The 18,367-nt window shown below is 33.0% G+C and overlaps 1 protein-coding gene across 4 annotated transcripts in view; it reads left to right on the top strand.

Annotated features, from left to right (window-relative positions):
• LOC128192065 (uncharacterized) overlaps window positions 1–18,367 on the top strand; it is a 63,784-nt gene that overhangs the window by 11,021 nt on the left and 34,396 nt on the right. For 2 of the 4 annotated variants that reach the window (XM_052864492.1, XM_052864495.1), the window contains exons 3-9: window positions 1,603–1,676; window positions 8,938–9,153; window positions 14,024–14,267; window positions 14,637–14,768; window positions 15,978–16,103; window positions 17,767–17,887; window positions 18,089–18,221. In XM_052864492.1, the coding sequence (XP_052720452.1) occupies window positions 8,941–9,153; window positions 14,024–14,267; window positions 14,637–14,768; window positions 15,978–16,103; window positions 17,767–17,887; window positions 18,089–18,221 (969 nt within the window). In that variant the 5' untranslated portion in view covers window positions 1,603–1,676; window positions 8,938–8,940. The remainder of the gene's footprint in view (window positions 1–1,602; window positions 1,677–8,937; window positions 9,154–14,023; window positions 14,268–14,636; window positions 14,769–15,977; window positions 16,104–17,766; window positions 17,888–18,088; window positions 18,222–18,367) is intronic. The other 2 variants (XM_052864493.1, XM_052864494.1) reach the window with 1 other exon arrangement.

The following is an 18,367-nucleotide window of genomic DNA, read 5'->3' as shown; positions in this document are numbered from 1 at the left end:
AATTGAGAGGGCTGGTTGGTCATGGCCTTTTTAAGGATATTTTTAGATACTTCATACACAGAGCTCGATCTGTATATGAAGATATAGGGAAACATTTAAATTTAAAGGCTTAAGCATTTCAATTTTTTTTTTTTACTAAATGATAGCATATGGCCAAAAATATCATATTGAAAAATTTAAGGCAGAATATGATAGGTAATTTTATTGAAAAACTAACCTCCTTAATTAAACAACGATTTTGCAGAAGTTCTAAAATGAATATAGTAATAAATTTTTTTTTTCTGAATTAAAGAGTTACACCAATATACATGTTTATACAGTAAAAGTCGGTTACAGCGAAGTCCTAGGGACAAATGAATTTACTGCGTTATATCCGTTATTTGTTTAATCGGTATAACAAATTCATTATAATAACTATAGCGAATTCACTATTCACCTCTACGGGACTTATAATCAGTTTGCTATATCCGTAAATTTGTTATATCCGAATTCGTTATATTACCGTAAAATATTGCAAAGATTTGTTAAGAATTTTTCCGGGAATAAATAAAAAATTCACTATATCTGAAAATTCGCTATATCCATGTTCGTACTTAACAAGTTTTACTGTAGTTAGTTATGAGGAATGAAAGGTTCATAGATTTTGGTCAAGGTAGTTCCGCAAAAGTCAAGGTCAGTATAAAGTCATTTTCAATGAAAGATAGCACGAGAAAATATCGAAAAAAATGTCAACAGTGACCATAAAAGTTGAACATTAAGTTCAATTCAAGCCAGTTAAAAGCCAACATTAAAGTAAAACACTGCCATTGTTAATGTAAATTGGCTATATCAATAATCTTGTTCTGTGATTGATTAGCTTTGCGCTGCTTTCTTGAATACTTGCATAAGATGATGCAGAACAAAAGCTGCGTAGTTGTAAATGTAACCCCTCTCGGGAGATGTTGAAATACAAATGTTCATCTCAAGTACACTTGATAAACCTGGAGAAAAAATCCGACAGAAACCAATGACCACCACTCAGCCCAGAAATCTGCTATTGAAGTACAAATCCTAGCTGTCATTGTGTGTAATTTGTTAAATACCCCCTGGATGGATTTTCATATTGCTGGCTAGATAATACCAAATATTTCTTGGATTAATCATACAATTGTGAGTTCAGTGCACATTGAAATCTCCTTTGGATTGATTTTCCATAGACTTAATTTGTTTAGAATTCCTTTACAGCCCAGCAGGGCTGCTCTGTCGAGTACAATGTTGCGAATATCTCAAATGTGGATTTCCAGAGTTTATGGCAATTGGTTTAAGATGAAAAATCATTAAAGACAGTATTGTACTGATTAACCTAATTGTTTACCTTGATGAAGCGAGCACATCATGCAATATGCACATTTATACCAATAATTGAAAGCAAAATTTGATACATTTGTTGAGGAAACAACTCCAAAGTAAACTGCATGAGGTCTCTTATAGAGGCTGTAATGATATGAGATTTTAATTAAGGTAATTTTGTTTATTTGCCAACTTGAGATTTATGCTCTTCTTTTGTGGCAGCTTACAAATTGACCCATATGTTTATCAAAATCACTTTTTTGTGTGTTTCAGATAAGAAACTGATTAGAAGAATAAAATATGATAAAGTTGCTCTTGACCTGCTTACAGTGGGAAAGGCATGCAATGTAAGTCAATTTTTGCATGAATGAGTACATGATTGATAAATTTGAATTCTGTAGATTCCTTATTTTGCGCGAGTACTTAATTCAGAGATGCGAGCATTTTCCATCATATCGCTAGAACATAAAATGCTGAATTTGTACCATAGTTTCATATTGATTACATTTGTCCGAAGAATAAAGATTTTAAGATTCACTAGATATGCTTCTGGTGATTTTATGTGAATATTAATTCTTTCCACTTAATTAGGAATCTACTAACAGTACTAAAATTCATAAGATTGAAGTTTAGAGGGATATTCGTTATTTTCAATTTCTGTTTAGAAGAAGCATTGTTCTAGTGGATGATCTAAATTTTTATTCAAAGCAATTTTGTCTGCAATATTTCTTTTTTTAATTGAGCTAACCTCTATAGTTGTGAAATAGAACTCTGTGAAAATAAATTTTCTGTGCACTGCGTGTTAAAAAAAAGTATTGCTAAAAGTTTTTCAACTGTAAATGATTTTATATAGTGAATTGGGAATTTTTCTAGGATAACTCATTTGCTGTATGTACAGCAGGGAAACAATTCTACATTTCTGCACAAAACACCAGAAAACAGTATATGGTCTCATGTGTACAAGTATCTAGACTTAACCAAGTACAGAGATTTAAGTTTTGAAATAAAGACATTTTGTCATAGGCATTTAAAATGACTTCAATCAGATTTAAATTAACTTCAATTTACTAATTGTAACTTTATATATCTGTATTGGATACACAAAAATATTTTTGACATGGAATATTGATCGAGATTCTAAAGAATGTACAAAGCAGTTTTCTACTGTTAATTTGCTATATTGTTATATTCTTATTAACTGTAGTTGAGTTGTATAATTGTACACATTTACATGGTCATTAAATGGAGGTTGATAAATTTGCTGAATCTAAGGTATGAAGTTGTTGCATCATTTGAGCCCACCTCTTCATTAATTAGGGCAGGTTGTAGGATATATGCTTAATTAGGAAACCTGAGGCTCTTACACTTACATAGACCATATTTATGGTACTTGTCAATACTGATCAACTGTACACTTCAAACAGATACGGTTTTATTGACCCATACGTGGCATCTCCTACAGTACCCGCAACGTTATCTTTTACAATCCAAATTTGTCTCTATTCATATAGATTTAACTGATTTATTACTAAGTATATCATGTCTTGATCTCTTTAACTTTTATAAGAAAAAGCTGAGGCCAATTTTGAGTATAAAGGTCTGAGGTTATGATCGTGATCTTAAGTCATTGATGTTGGTCAGGGTTAGATTAAATTATCATCGACAAAACATTTATATCTCTGTCCATAATTAAACATCAATTATTTGATAACCAATACTTTTTCAAGTGTTCAATGTCATGATATTTGCATCATTGTGTTTTTCTTTGCAATATTTTAAATGAATTTGATCATTATGTAATTATTGTCATGTAAACCTACATACTTGACACCTATTTTTAAGATAAAAAATAAAATCAATTATACATTATTTATGACTTTTAATCAAATATCATCAAGATCATCTTTTGAGAAGATTCTCAAGGGAATGTTGTCTTTGGCATCACATGTTCAGACTAAATATCTCCAAAAACTAGAGATCCAAAGCATGAAGAAAGCATGATGTCAGTTAAAGGCAATTTTTAAAATTATAATGGGGCCTGCTGTCCATGTGCCTGTCCTTCTAATATCAAATTTTTTGAATCAAAGTATCTTACTTTGCTCACTTTTCAGTTTTAATTAACCAAAGTGCTCATCTCATGGTTCAAAGGTGTGCAGTAACAATGAATCAAGTTGCTTCAAGGTCAAGGTCATGTCAAGGTCAATTAAATTATTGTCTTGAGCATACACCTCCAAGTTTAAAACCTTTTTTTTGGCATAAATTATTTATAATCTTGTTTCTGGATAAATGTGTTGTTCAAAAATTTTTAGAATTTGAAACTGTCTTGTGATGCCATTCCCTGTTAATTTTTGAAATTAAAAAGGAATAACTTTTGTAAGGGCCACTAAGGTTTAGTGTGATGAAAATGACAACCTCCACCTGCAATCTCACAGAGGCTACACATGGCACCATGAATACATCTACAATTGTGGGCTCCATATATTCATAAGCTTCATGGGCCTAATTTACACTTAGGGCCTTATTAAAGGTCCAATTTATAGGTCTGATTTGTAGCTTTCAGGTTTTATTGAGGTAATTTTTGCTTCTTTATGTTTGCTTATGTAATTCAATTTCTTTGCCCTTAATCGTTTGATTTATGGGATATCAATTAATTAAGTTCCCTTTTTCTTATGGCTGCTCTCAGGTTATTTTCAGATTGATGCAAATATCCCATTATGAGTAGAACTTGTTTATGCACTTTGTCCAGTAAGGTTGGATGCTGTCATTGATTTCCCTTCACTATCCTTTAATTGTGGTAGTTCTTGTAAATCTTTGTCGATTTCACTAGCACAATCATTTTTTAAACCTTTCCAGAATCAATGTACATTCCAGAAATCTCACAAAATAGCTTTCTTTGTATTAAGAACTTTGCAAATATGGAGGTTTGGAAAAGAAAATAATGAGCTTGATAAACCACCTGTTCTAAGTTTATCTTAACAAAACTGATAATTTGTCATCCATACTGATACTAATATTTTAAAAATTGATCAGCTGCTTTTAAAGAATTAGGTTCGTAGGTAATTCTGAAAATCATGACATACTCATTGGTTTCTTTTTCATTACTGTCTAGTTGATAGCCATTATAATCAATAAAATTTCCTGAGGTAACCGGTGACATCTAAATAATACATAAATCAAGACTTTTTGCCTCATTAAATGACAATTGCTGTTCAAAAATTAGTAAAATCCAGAAGTGATTCTAAGATTTTAAGTAAAAAACCTCATTCTCATACCAGGAAGAAATTTAAATCAATGAACTTTAGAAAATGGTACTAATGACGTTATCAGCAATAGCCAAATTCCCTAGGACCCTCGACATTTGTGCAATTATTTGAATGAATACACCTACAGTGTACCTTTGCACTGCTAAAATCAATGTAGGAAAAATAAAAAAGGTTTCCTGACATTTCTTCTGACTATACTGTTTAAGCTGGTCATTTTAGGGTCATGTGATTAGATACATGCACTTTATTGAAAATGCTGGACTTTCGATCTAAAGTAACAGTATATGCTTGTTGAAAAAATACAGTGGCCGCCGGGTATAACGAGCCGGGATATAACGAGGTACCGCTTACAAGGAGATGATTGTGTGGTCCCAAATTATTTCTTTATTTTCTTTTAAAAAATCCCGGATACAACGAGATCGTTTATAACGAGACTCCGTATATTATGAGGTAAAAATTTCTACCCGTTAGTTGTACGCGCTATTGAATACAACGAGGTACTCGTTGCACGCTTGATTACACATGCTGGTTCCAGGTAACTAACGATTTGGCCATGTAATTTTCACAGGTATGTTTACACAGGACAATAGATTAAATGTATTCAGAAATAATGAGTTGTTTTTATTGCAACGTTCACAGTCATGGCTTCGAGGTAAAAGAAAAGGAAAACAATTTCACTAGAAACAATAGGACTTATTTAGAAATAGTTAACAATGAATGAAAAATTAAAAGTGAAATTGCAAAGGACTATGGATTAACTTTAAGTACATTTAGTACAATTTAAAGAAAAACAAGATTTAAAAAGCTTGGAAGAGTTAGCGGACTTGTTGAGAAAAGCGCGTGACTCTAAAAATACCGATACTGACATTGGTACTTCCCATATTATGTATTAAATGTTGATTCACTAGTTACATTATTAAATTTCGGCAGAGATACTAAGTTAGTAAAATTGGGAGTGAAATTAAAGATGATGACAAGACAGACAACGAAAAAGGTGGTGATGATATCAGTGTGTTGGCAAAAACTCGAAAATTTTCTACAAAAAATGCATTAAATGCGGTAACGATAATCAAACCTTTTTCATGCAGAAAACAGACATCAAAGATTCCATATTAAGTGTTTTACAAAATTAAAACTGATTGACGTTATTGAAAATTACCAAAGAATTAATAGAAAAAAGCAACGAACAATCGCATAGTTTTTGTCTCTCATGAAGTGAAAGTAACACGTGTTTAAGATTGTACACGTAGTTATTTCATAGTCATATGCTGTAAGTATGTTACTTTTCAACAAAGTTTGAATAAATTATACGTATTTATTTAATTATTACTTGTTTATGAATGTTATTTGAAATGTAAAGAACAACGATCACGTTACCTTGGGAAATACCAACTTCGGATATAACGAGTATCGGTTATAACGAGAAATAAAACTATGTCCCCAGCATCTTGTTATACCCGGAGGCCACTGTACTTCTCTTTGGACTGGATTTTTATGTTATAATCTTTGAAATTCTCTCCTATTATACCTCAGTGCTTAATGTGAATTTAGGGAGAGGAGAAATTAAGATCTAATATTTACATTCGCAATTATGTTTGATTATATGAACCTATAAAAAGGCCAAAACATTCAAATGAATTCTGTATAAATTTTTTCATGACATCACAATGATTGTAGGATGCACTTGTCGCTTGTCGCTTGGATTATTGTAAACATAAAATAAATCTCTGTAATTTAATAGGTCTTAATGATTTGTCTTTTTCAAACATAAATATAAGTAATAAGGCCAACATTTATTTATCTTTAGGTTTACAAACCTGCTGCTCGAATTTTCGAGTTTGAAAAAAAAAGATCAAGAATTTTTGGTTTGAGATCAAGATTTTATATCAGGATAGATATTATGAAGAAAAACTTCCTGTTAAATATGGTTCGAAAAAACGTTTACATTGAACTTGGGTTTGTGTTTATTATGGCCCGGTTTAGTTTGAATTTGCTCGCAGTGGCAGAAAATGCCAAGATCATCAACTTTAAAAGAACAAACTTGATCAACAACTTAAAAAGAACAAAATACGTAACTTGTCAGACTGATATGCATACCTGTTAACCCTCCCGCATTGCGCGGGAGACTCCCGCAAAACAGCCTAAAAATCTAAGATCTCCCGCATCATACCTATCTCCCGCGTTGGAGACAAATTTCTCCCGCAATCGTATTTGTCTTCCCCATACCCCCCCCCCCCCCCCCCCCCCCCCCCCCAATTCTGAATCTTAACATGCAAATTTCAACATCCACTGCGGGGTTTTCTCTGATTTTGAACTCAAAAAGCTGCTGTGTAGCTTGAATATATCAAAATCCATCCAAGTACTGTCTACCGTGATCATAGTATGACATGGTTACTTCCGGTTTTGACTTAAATCAGTTACGTATTTAGTTATGCATAGGCCTTATAAAAAAATAAGTGAAAGCTGAAAACATCTTGATTGTACTCTGTAACACCAAAGAAAACAATAACAGCCAGTGGTGTCACCTAACAGGTGCACAGGTAAAGCACCCATTGCAAGCCACGTGCAGTGGGTCGGGACTAATTCTGTCTGGCCATCACGGTTGGTAAAAATCAAAGTGAGCTTGGATGAGTTGTGAACACTGAGTGTTTATTCAAGCTACCAATAAAGTGAAGCTCGAATAAAAGTGTAAAAGCATTTCACAAGAGTTTTTAAAGTTTATAGTACCGGTACTATTAATTTCAAGGATGCTATAGACCTTACAACAGAGATCATTTTTAAATGATACTGGAGAAATACATGTTAAAATTGTTTTGTGAATTAAAAATCTATCCTATATATAAGGCAAAAAATAATTTTAATGAATATTATTTTCTGGTATTTTCTCAACTGGGTTTCACTGTAAATTCAAAATAGGCAAAATAAATTTGTCAGCATGCAGTGATGGTTCAATACTGAACATTAAGACTTAATAGAAAAAGTGGCACTATTGACTTCTTGTATTGTACCATGCAAACAAAATAATAGTTTTCTGAACTTGTACAGCAACACAAGTTGTAATTGCACACTGGTAGTCATATAGAAATAATAAAATTTAAAATGATTGCAAATGCAATAATTACAATGGTAAAATAAGGTTTCTAACAGTATTTTTAATATATATTTGCATTTCACGTGAAAAAACGGCGTTTACGCAAAATCTCCCCCTTAGCCAAGTTGGTAAGGGGGAGATTCTCCCACATAGCAGTTTTGAAAGGTTAACAGGTATGATATGTAATGTATGTGTTGCAAATGGAAAAGATAAGGTCACTCAAGCACCCAAAAGGTTTTGGTGTGGGGACAGGATGATCAAGTATAGAGACATGCAGATCTGAGGATGTGTTGACCCTACCACTTTTCAGGATCATCTCTTGAACAAATGGGTTGGGGATTAGATCGAACTAAAATACTCTCTAGTCAAGCTAGGCTTGCTTGTAAAAATTTGGAATATCATTAATATTTCTCCATGCACAGGATCAGTCTTCCTTAGATGTGTATATACACTATCGATTCCTAATAACTGGTAAATGCAAGGAATTAAAATCTTTGTAAAATCGTGATATGCAATTTTTTTTAATTTAAAAACTGGCTATATTTTTCATTTGATGTATAGGAAATATCATAACAAAAGAAATAAGCTCTTGCGATTTTATATTCTCGCAATTTCATCCAAAACAGTAAAAGCACGCTGGTAACAAAATCGCAAAGGTTTACATACATGTTATTGTGAGTACCAAATATCTGGTAATTTCGTGCTGATCTTTAATATTACGTTATATACGAGCGGTGATTCAGGAAAGGAAGACCCATTCATTCCATTTCAACAAGCTCTTATTTGGTTGTTTCTATCAAATTAATAAAAGATATACTAGAAACTACTATTTAATGAATGAACAAATCATACAAATCTTGGATTGGGGTAAAAAAAAGTTTTTAATTGCCTGTTGACCACAGTAACTGAAGTGAAGTGTTTTTTGGTATCGGGTTTAATAATGATCAGATGTCATTTATCAGTTGACAGTACATAAAGATAATATTGATTGTACTCTACTCATTTTCTCAGGTGAACTTCACACAAGAAGTTGTGAGAGGAAAGTGGGAAAAAAATCAAAACTATCATTTATTGGTCTTGATTATCTAAGAGTCTCATGGAATCATCGTTTAGCCGAGCATATTTCCATTAGAATTTTTTGATGTGAGACAGTGAGACCTATTAATGAATTGACAGTTTTCTCTCCACAGAAACTAGTAATTCAAGGAGAGATGCAACGGGAGTTTAATGACAACATGTTTGATCTCTCTGTAGTGTATGATGAGGTTGACAGTCAGGAGCAGAGAGGCCGGCATTTGTGGTAGGGGAGCAGGAACAGACAGTCTACTGGAAATTAAAATGGAGGACGCTAATCCAGACAAACCTTCGAGAATTAACACTGCAGTGTCTGCAGACACTAAAAAAGTGTCCATGTCGGTCGATGGAACATACGATGCCACCCAATCCAGTCCAAAGACTGAATCAAAAATGGTACTGTAACAATTTTTTTTTATCGTATTTTTTTTCATAATAAGAAAATTTAAAATCAGTTAATTAGTATTTTTAGCATATTTCATTGCAACCATGTGACATTAAGACTACACCTTACTTTTTTAATGACATAAGAGATGTAATTAAAGAATGGTTGTAATGTAATAATTGAAGGTTGAAGTTACCTGAATTGCTGTTTAATGCCATTGCAATCATCAGCAAAGAAACGATTGGTAATTAATTAGTTTATGTCAGAAAATCATGAATTTGATAATCAGAAATTGTTGCACACATGCATACATATACACATATACTTTATTGATATTTCTTTAGAGAATTAATGCCTTGTGCTACTAATCACCCGTACACCCAATTCCAATGAAAATTATGTTCCTTATTCAGATGAAAATATATCCAACAAAACATTACACTAGTATTTCATAAACGTCCGATGCTGACCATGTGTTGCATTGTTTGCAAAAAAGAAGATTGTAGACAAAACATATTTATTTTTATTTCCAATTCAATTTTAAATAGAATGCTTGAAGTAAATGGATTAATATGTTTCCACCTTGAAACCATCATTTTACTCTTGTGTTCATTTATCAATTTTAAGCATAATGGGTGTAAAAGAGCCAATGACATGAAAAGCATAGCGACATTAAATAAATTATGCAGTCTTGTATTTCCTGAAATAAAATAAAGATTATTCAGTGTGATGCCAAGAAATTCTTTTTATGGGCATTAAATGGTGCAATAAAATCTTAATGTTTTTCCCTCCATTTATTTTATTGGAGGTTTATTTCTAATTTGCAGCAAATTTCTCTCATATAGCATCAGGACTCTGAATGATGATATTATTGTACATGTATTATACAACGATTGCAAGTTCAAAAAGTAGGTGTCTAGTTATTGAAAAGATAATATTCAATACTAACTACAATATGCTGCAAGTTTTTCTGTTGAAGGCACTGAATTAGCATCAAGATATTGATGTTCTGATGTTAATAGCTTGATAGATATTGCAACATTCAGCCAGTGCATTATTAAGAGCATTACACATTGCCTCCCCCTCTAGTCCATTCAAATTTTGCTGCAATAGATTCAGTTTTTTTTATCATTAGCTATGTGGTAGTGATTTAAATAACGTTAATGTTTTAACAAAGAGAGGTGCAGACTGAGGTATTAATTAAGGAGACACAAAGTATTTTACATGCAGTTTTAAGTTAAAGGAGGGTGATTCCAGGATGTGAACTGTTAAGGGGGAGGTGAGCTTTAATTAAACCCATTAGCTCTGATGCATTTTTAAAATGATTAGTACTTCTACCGTTTGGAGTGAATATTATAGCCAAATTGGGTAAGTACTTGTACCCTGATCAGGTCTGTCCAGCTTTCCCTTGAAGTGGATTTCTGTAGCCTGTGAAACCATCTACAGCAAACTTCGCTCATAGAGAGGTATATAATTTGTTCAGTGGAAACGTGATGGTAATAGAATTCTTCATCATCAAGGCTGTGTAAGAGGGCGTGTCTATTTCCCTAGCGGTGAGTTAACATGATGATTACAATAGTCCTTTAGCTGGTTAACCATGCTCCATGACTGAAATATGAAGTACATTTCTAACTGGTAGGATGATTGTGTTCACTAGATATATTAATTTTCCAACAGTATATCTATTTTCACTATGTTTACTGCTAAGGATGGTAATTTGTTATTTTAACAAAAAATCAGTATTAACCTCTTATGATACTGAATCCACTAATGACATAGTTGAATGAATGTTCATGCAGGCTCCTGACCATTTATGAACAGATATAATTTGACCGTTAACGAACTACCTAAACATCCATTAATGATATATATGTATAGAATAGTACTGTTTTTGCCCCTCTGTATTAATAAATAGATGTTAATTGCTATGCCCCTCCATCCCTTTCTTAAACTACAAGCTTTATTTTTATGCCCCCTTCAAAGAAGAGAGGGCATATTGCTTTGCTGCTGTATGTCTGCATCTCTGTCAGTCATTCTGGCAACAGTTTCCATTCATTTTCTTTGCAGAGGTTGCACATATTGAAATGAAATTTGGTATACAGATTTATCATAATGATATTTAGGTCAAGTTTGATTTTAGGTACTATGGAGTATCATTTTTGAAATATTTATGACCCATGGACGTAGAAAATTTCAAATAATTTGCAGTTTCCGTTCATTTTCTTCGCAGAGGTTGCACTTACTAACATGAAATTTGATAAACAGATAAATCTCAATAATATTTAGGTCAATTAAGATCTATTTTGGGTACGATCAAGTAATTTTTGACAGAGTTATGCCCCTTGCACTTCTAAAATTTCTAATTATGGAGAAGACTTACATGGGCATTGCCTGCTGCCTAATCCATTTATGTAAATGTATATTTGCATAATAAAATATGTTCAAATCAAATCAAAATTTCTAATTATTTGCAAGCATGCAGTTTCTGTTCATTTAATTCATTGCAGATGTTTTCAAGGGAGGGGGACATAAGTGTTTCACATGCATCTCTTGTTCTTAATAGAAATTTGATTCACTATGAGATTCATTATGTAATTCTTTTTAATGAAATATTTGGTTTTTCAGTAGATAACTGTAGAAGTTAATTAAACCTTTAGGTTTCATATTCAGTAAGGATGATAATGCAGATCGAATGATTAAAGTACCGATGTACCAATCTGACCAAAGTTTTGGAATGTACGTTTAAGTCAATAAAGTCCATTGAATTTTCAAACCTCTCAGACATCCTAAAGTGGTGTTCCAATTAAGAACCAGATACCTAATTGCTACTTTCAATTATTTCCAACCAAAGCTGCAGGAAGAAAGAAAAATCTATACCCAGGAAAGTGAGATTAATGTCTTGACTTTTGAATGGCACTGTATGAGTTTGACTGGCCACACATCAAATCAAGATGTCCCCAGAGAGGGTAGGGTTTCACCTTATTTATGTGCGGTATAAACTTGCCCTTCATATATACAGAGACATATTGGTCCAAAAGGCGAGATACTTCTGTTGAGACAGATCGAACTGTCTTGAACAGATTAAAAAGGGTCCAAAATTGAAAATAATGAATTTTTCCCCAATTTTTGGTTGATTGACTTGTCTGTGCTACCTATTACAAGGATGACTACACCTGTGTCCAAACCAATCAATGTGGTCTTCAGTCAAAACTAAAAAGATATTCATCTATCTCCAAGATGACTGTTTTCTGAGAAGTATCTTGGATTTATTTAAGAATTGAAATGGGAAGGAAATGATGCTAGACAAAAATTACTGAAACTTGGCACATGGATTGAATACACTGTACAGAGCAAAGACAGTGAAGTGTTAGGGTATTAATCAGTGTTGTATCACTTGGATGAGTTCATGATATTATTGTGGACATGCATGGCATTGCGCTGCTGCCTGGTGTGTAGATGGAGGGAGCCAGTTGCCAAAACATGCAGTATTATTGTTATATTTGTGTCTTCCCATTAAGCCTGAGATGTACAATGTGTAACAACAGTTCAGAGAGTGGACCCTCAGTATGCAAGAAATACATACCACCTCAGCACCTTATGAACAGATTCTATAATTTTTTTATTCGTTTAATTCTGGGGATTATCATTTTTCATGTCTCGGTATGGATTTCAAGAGAAGTTTATAAATTCTTATGGAGGGTGACAGTTTTTTGAAATTTGAGGAATTTACCTCAAGTTCTGAAATATTGGAGTATGGCTCTGTACACAATTTATGAGTCTGGTGGAGAAATTTTTGAACTGAATGATGCTGGGGATAGTGGTGGGAATATTGGTGTGAGTAATGACTATAAAGTCCTTAGATTAATTCATACAACTAATAATTTAAAATCTAATTAATTAAGCCAACCTTGAGGTTTTTGTTTGGCTGACACTCCAGCTTGTTTTGTATAAAGCCATAGCTGGATCATAAAATTTGATTTGAATTGTAAAGAAATGCATGATATTGTCATGGTCAGGTGTGTTAATTCAGTATCTGGTATTTGGTTTTGATATTTTGACAACTTATTGCCATGGACCATATTATCCATATTATATTAGGCTAATTTCATTCTTCCTTTCTCTGTGGGTTAAAGTTTACTTTTACTTACTCTCTCTCTGTCTCTCTCTCTCTCTCTCTCTCTCTCTCATGCACTTAATGAAACTTTGCTTGATTGGAGAATTCATTGTCTTGTAAATGTCACGCAAATGTTCAGAAGACAGTAGCAAGTTAATGTTAATTTAATCTGCTGAGTTCTTAATTTGACTAATGACTGAATGTTCATTGAATTTGATTTGTAAGACCCAAGATTTATTTGCAAATTAATGTTGGGTGTACATGCTTATAGCATAATGATAGCAATACCAGACTCACAAAATTTTGATCAATACAGGAATAAGACATTTATTTCAAGTCACTCTATATCTAAACGTCATCCAGTTATGGTTGCATATTTTGTCCTCAGGTGATTTTGCTGAATAAAATAGAAGTGGTAGAGAAGTTCATTTGGTTTGAGCTGTGTGCATAGAATTGCAAAGGAGTAGTATTTTGGTCATTGCTTTAGGTCATCTAACCAAGGTCATTAGGGGCTGATTGTAATTAATCTCAATAAGTTCATGACAGTTCATACAATATTTTGTTCTGAAATACCATGAGCATATTAGGTTCTTCTAATTTCGGTATTGTTTCACAGAAATACTTACATGTCAAACATTGTGATTTTTAAAGCTTTATTCAGTAACTTTTTTTGTTTAAATATTACAGATTTACTTTACATTTTAACAAAATCTTTGTTAGAAAATATTTGTGCATGATACAATGTTTTTTTTCCTCAAAACTTTCAGATGTCCTTAAAGCCTCCCAGTGCCTCCCACGAGGAGGATAGTTCATTGGACGGCTATGACCCTGGTCAGGAAGCCACAGCCCGCTCGTCCCCCTATCACCTGTCGGATGGGGCCCTCTCTGGTCACACAGAGGAACACTGCACCTGGGACAGGCAGATAGAGTACATCCTGGCCTGCTGTAGCTTTGTCAATGGAATAGACACATTTCTTTGGTTTCCAAAGACAGCAGCATCCTATGGAGGAGGTATATCACATGATTGACGGATTGTTAAACCAATTTAAATGGTCCTCTGAGATTTGCAAGTTTTGTATTTTCATGTTATTAAGATTTCTCATTTCATCCTTAATGGGTTTTAATGTACTGTGGAATCATTTAATATCATGTGGGACAATTTTCATGGATTTTTAATTTTTGTCAGGTTCTTAAGGAGGAATTTCATAGATTTACTAGTATGAATAATGATTTTATACTATGTTTCTTAATGCATAGGGGACGTAAATTCGTTGTGAAATAGATATCTTCCAAAAATATAGCCACCATAAATTCTAATGATCTCACAGCATATGTTCCAAAGTAAGGTTGTCCATAGTCAAACTGAACATTTCTCTGTAGGTGTATTCTTTGTGATTTACCTGTTACTGACTCTGACCTGTGGATTTCCAATACTTTACATGGAGACTATACTGGGACAGTATGCTAGAGGGGGCCCAGTCATATCCTGGGATGTGATACCAATGTTCAGAGGTAAGCTATGTCCTGGTGAGCTTTGTAGCTTAGTGGCCCCCTGTTTGCATATGTATGGACTTCTAAACTTTAATGAGGAGTCAAGTTTTTTTTCTGCAAAGTAATTTGGCCCATTGACATCCTTCCTTTTGGCTTTTCTGTATAAAAGAAAGGAGAGAAGATGAAAGGGAAGCATGGAATGCTGTCTCTGGAGATAATGCATCAAATTTGATCAAGTGAAATGAGGCAGTGATCAAGTGACTAAGATCTTTGTCAAGGAATCAATTTGTTATAGTGCCTGACCGTCACCATCTTCTGGCTTTTTCCACCATGATATTGCATCTTTGTGTAGATGGGAATTTCCTGACGAGAGAATTGACCTGGTTCCTGCAGCTGGAATGCTGTTTTCCTCCAGTTCACTTTACCTAATTTTTGATCCCTGACAAAGCAATGCTATATGTCCTTATATTGGACCACTTAGCGATTATGTTGCATTTCTATCTCTCTCCAACAAGTTTTATTGTATCTCATGACAATTGATATACTTAATTGAGTTGTATCATTTGTGTGTGATATCAATTCAAGTGCTAAACATTAATGTTGGTCATGTCTGGGATTTTATTCAAAATTAGTCTGTATGCCTATGGTCATCCTATAGAATTTATATTTACAGTAAAACTCTGTTATAGCGAAGTTCTACGGACCAGTGGATTTACTTTGTTATATATCCGTAATTGTTATATCCTTTTAACAAACTCATAATGTTTTCTTTCAACAGACTACAGTTTTTGCTGATTGAGGCTTAGAATGAAAAAACCTTCTTTTGATACCTATAATGATCGGATTAATTGAAATATTTACGAGAAAATAAATTCATCCAAACTATTATGTTGAATAGTAGTGAAAACTTTTTCAACTTTAAAGAAATTCGCTATAAAAGTGTTAATTTCGTTATTATTCACCTATATAGGAGTCAAAATCAGTTCGCCATATTTGTAAATTTGTTATATCCGAATGCGTTATAACTGTAAAATTTTACACAAATTATTTTCGAATTTTGCCGATGGACTCAAAAAAACTTTGCTATATCCGATATTTCACTCTATCCGTGTTCGTGCTAAATGAGTTTTACTGTATCATGTGTATTATGATGATGATGATGAATTAATTAAAAAAAGATTGTAAATATTGATAAATAATTTTGAAGAAAAATTGAATTTTTGTTGACAGGACTTGGAGCATCTGTGGTGATTGTGTCAACCTTTATAAGCCTGTACTATGGAACACCAGTTATGTGGGCAATGTACCTTCTGGTCCAGCCCATACAACTAGCCAGTACCTGTAACACTACTGGAGGTAAGAGAGGATGCATTGATTAGCAAAGTGTATTGGCGGAAGAAATTTCCACCCAAATCCCTTTGAAATTTGATTTATAGCTGTAATAGGAAATAAACATGTAAACTGTTGATTACAAATAAGTCAAACACCCTACTATCACCTCCATTAGTTTTTTTCTGATGATACATGTACTTATCATGTAGTAAAGTTGACCATATTTCTTGATTCATATACATTCAAATCCAGTTTTTTAAAGATCAAAGATTTTAACACAAATCAGAAGCAATTTAGACATGAAGCAGAATGACCACATGTTCACCTGAACAAGATTATACATATACATGTTATTAGTAGAATCTTAAGATTAATGTATTTTTGATTGACCTTTATTTAGAGAATTTCATTTTGTTTTACTTTCAGTTAAAAAAAAATTGGTTACAACACATCTTCAATTCAGCAATATTTGTATCAGTTTAATAATTGACACCAGGGTAGCACACCTTGTTTTCATGGGTACGCTAACAGTGTCATTTGATAGGAAGCAGTATCAGTGATTTGCTAATAGAGAACTAAACTTCAGCTCAGTGAAATCATTTAAAAAATGTTACATAACATATAACATATGAACAGTTTGATTGTATATTTACAGACTTCATTTTAACGAGGCCGGGTCTAATTTGTTCTGCCCTAGATTTTTGAATGAAATTTTTTACATGAATTTCTACTGAGAAAATTATTATTTTAAGATAGAAAAATAAGACATTTACCACACCGTTTGTTTAAGGGGTCATCCCAAAGTTTGTTAATTTTTAACATAGGACCCTATGGGATTTTGATCAATTTTGCACATTTTTTACAATTTTTTTAAATTTCTGCCTTAGGGATTATTATTTCTGTTCTACACATTAAAGTTATTGCTAAAAGGCATCAAATGGTTGAATAAAAAAAACCTGTTACCTCCTGGTTTATTCCAGGGGTCTTATCAAAGTTGTTTTTTTGAATGCCCAATTTCCCAGTTTGTCAGATAATAACTATTTTTTATTTGACAAAGGCGGATATGGTGATCTCTATAGTATTATTAAAACATTCAGACATATTTAAGTAATAAATAAATATATAACATCACATATAAGGGTCATTAATATAAAATACATGGTTACTGTTTTGAAATATATGAATTAAGCTATATTTAGGCGGGTTAAGAAAACGTGACAAAGGACAAGGCTTGCTGAACCCTCTTCACATTTTTGACTCGAGCCCAAATATAGCTTATACTTCGAGACATTTATGTTTTTCCACAATATAATATCAATTTTACGCATCAAACGAGCTATTTTCAACAAATTTTGCTGAATATCTGCTGTTGAAACTATCACGCCATGGCGTCAACAAAGCAAAAAGATGACATCACAATACAAATGAAACGCTGCACAAAAGCATGCGTACTCGTTCTGTACTCGGCCTCGTTAAATTCAGGTTTAATGAGCATTATTGCTGCCATCAAAAAGTTTTCAAGTTCAAACTAATTATTTTGTGAATTGTTTTGATATTTTTTTCTACTTACAAACTTGTTTTGAAAAAAAAAGGTGAGACACAAAGTAAAAGGAAAATCCACTTGATTTTACAAGATATTTTGAGGTTTTTTCTTGTCAGCATGAAAACTTTTTTTGGGAATTTTCAGACATTCCTTGTTCTTCAAACATCATGCAGGACAAAATGATCTTAACTTCCAACATTTCCAAAAGTTCACCAAGTACAGGAGTGACAAACCTGCTAACAACCTCCCAGAACCTCTACCTATAGTAAGTGTTCTGCATGACCCTGGCTCATACTCACTTTGAACTGAATTCATGATATTTAGAAGTGCATTGAGTTTTTCTTGGATAGTGATTTATTTGAAAATTCATGTAACTGTGGTTTGTGTTTTAAAATCTCAATGAGTTATGCAAGTGCTGCACTGACATTTACGAATTACATTGTATTATGTATTCATCTCTTTTCAGTAAAGATGTATTGCAAGTATCTGAAGGGATAGGTCACAGCGGCCATCTTGTTTGGTACTTTGTTGTCTGCCTTGTTCTATTTTGGTCTTTAGTATTTACCATCCTCATCCTGGGACCAAGATCTCTAGGAAAAGTAAGTTATTTATATTTCTGTAATATTTTGATTATTTTTTTGTTCAAGTTTATTTGAGTGACCTTGCTTTAATAGACTCTGGTTTCTAGATTTCTTCAAATTAGTTGTTGATGTTTTTGAGTGATTCTTTAAAATGAGCAAAAATA

Source organism: Crassostrea angulata, chromosome 7 (genome assembly GCF_025612915.1).
Source record: "Crassostrea angulata isolate pt1a10 chromosome 7, ASM2561291v2, whole genome shotgun sequence".
NCBI classification, from domain to species: domain Eukaryota; kingdom Metazoa; phylum Mollusca; class Bivalvia; order Ostreida; family Ostreidae; genus Magallana; species Magallana angulata.
This window is presented reverse-complemented; position numbering and strand designations above follow the sequence as displayed.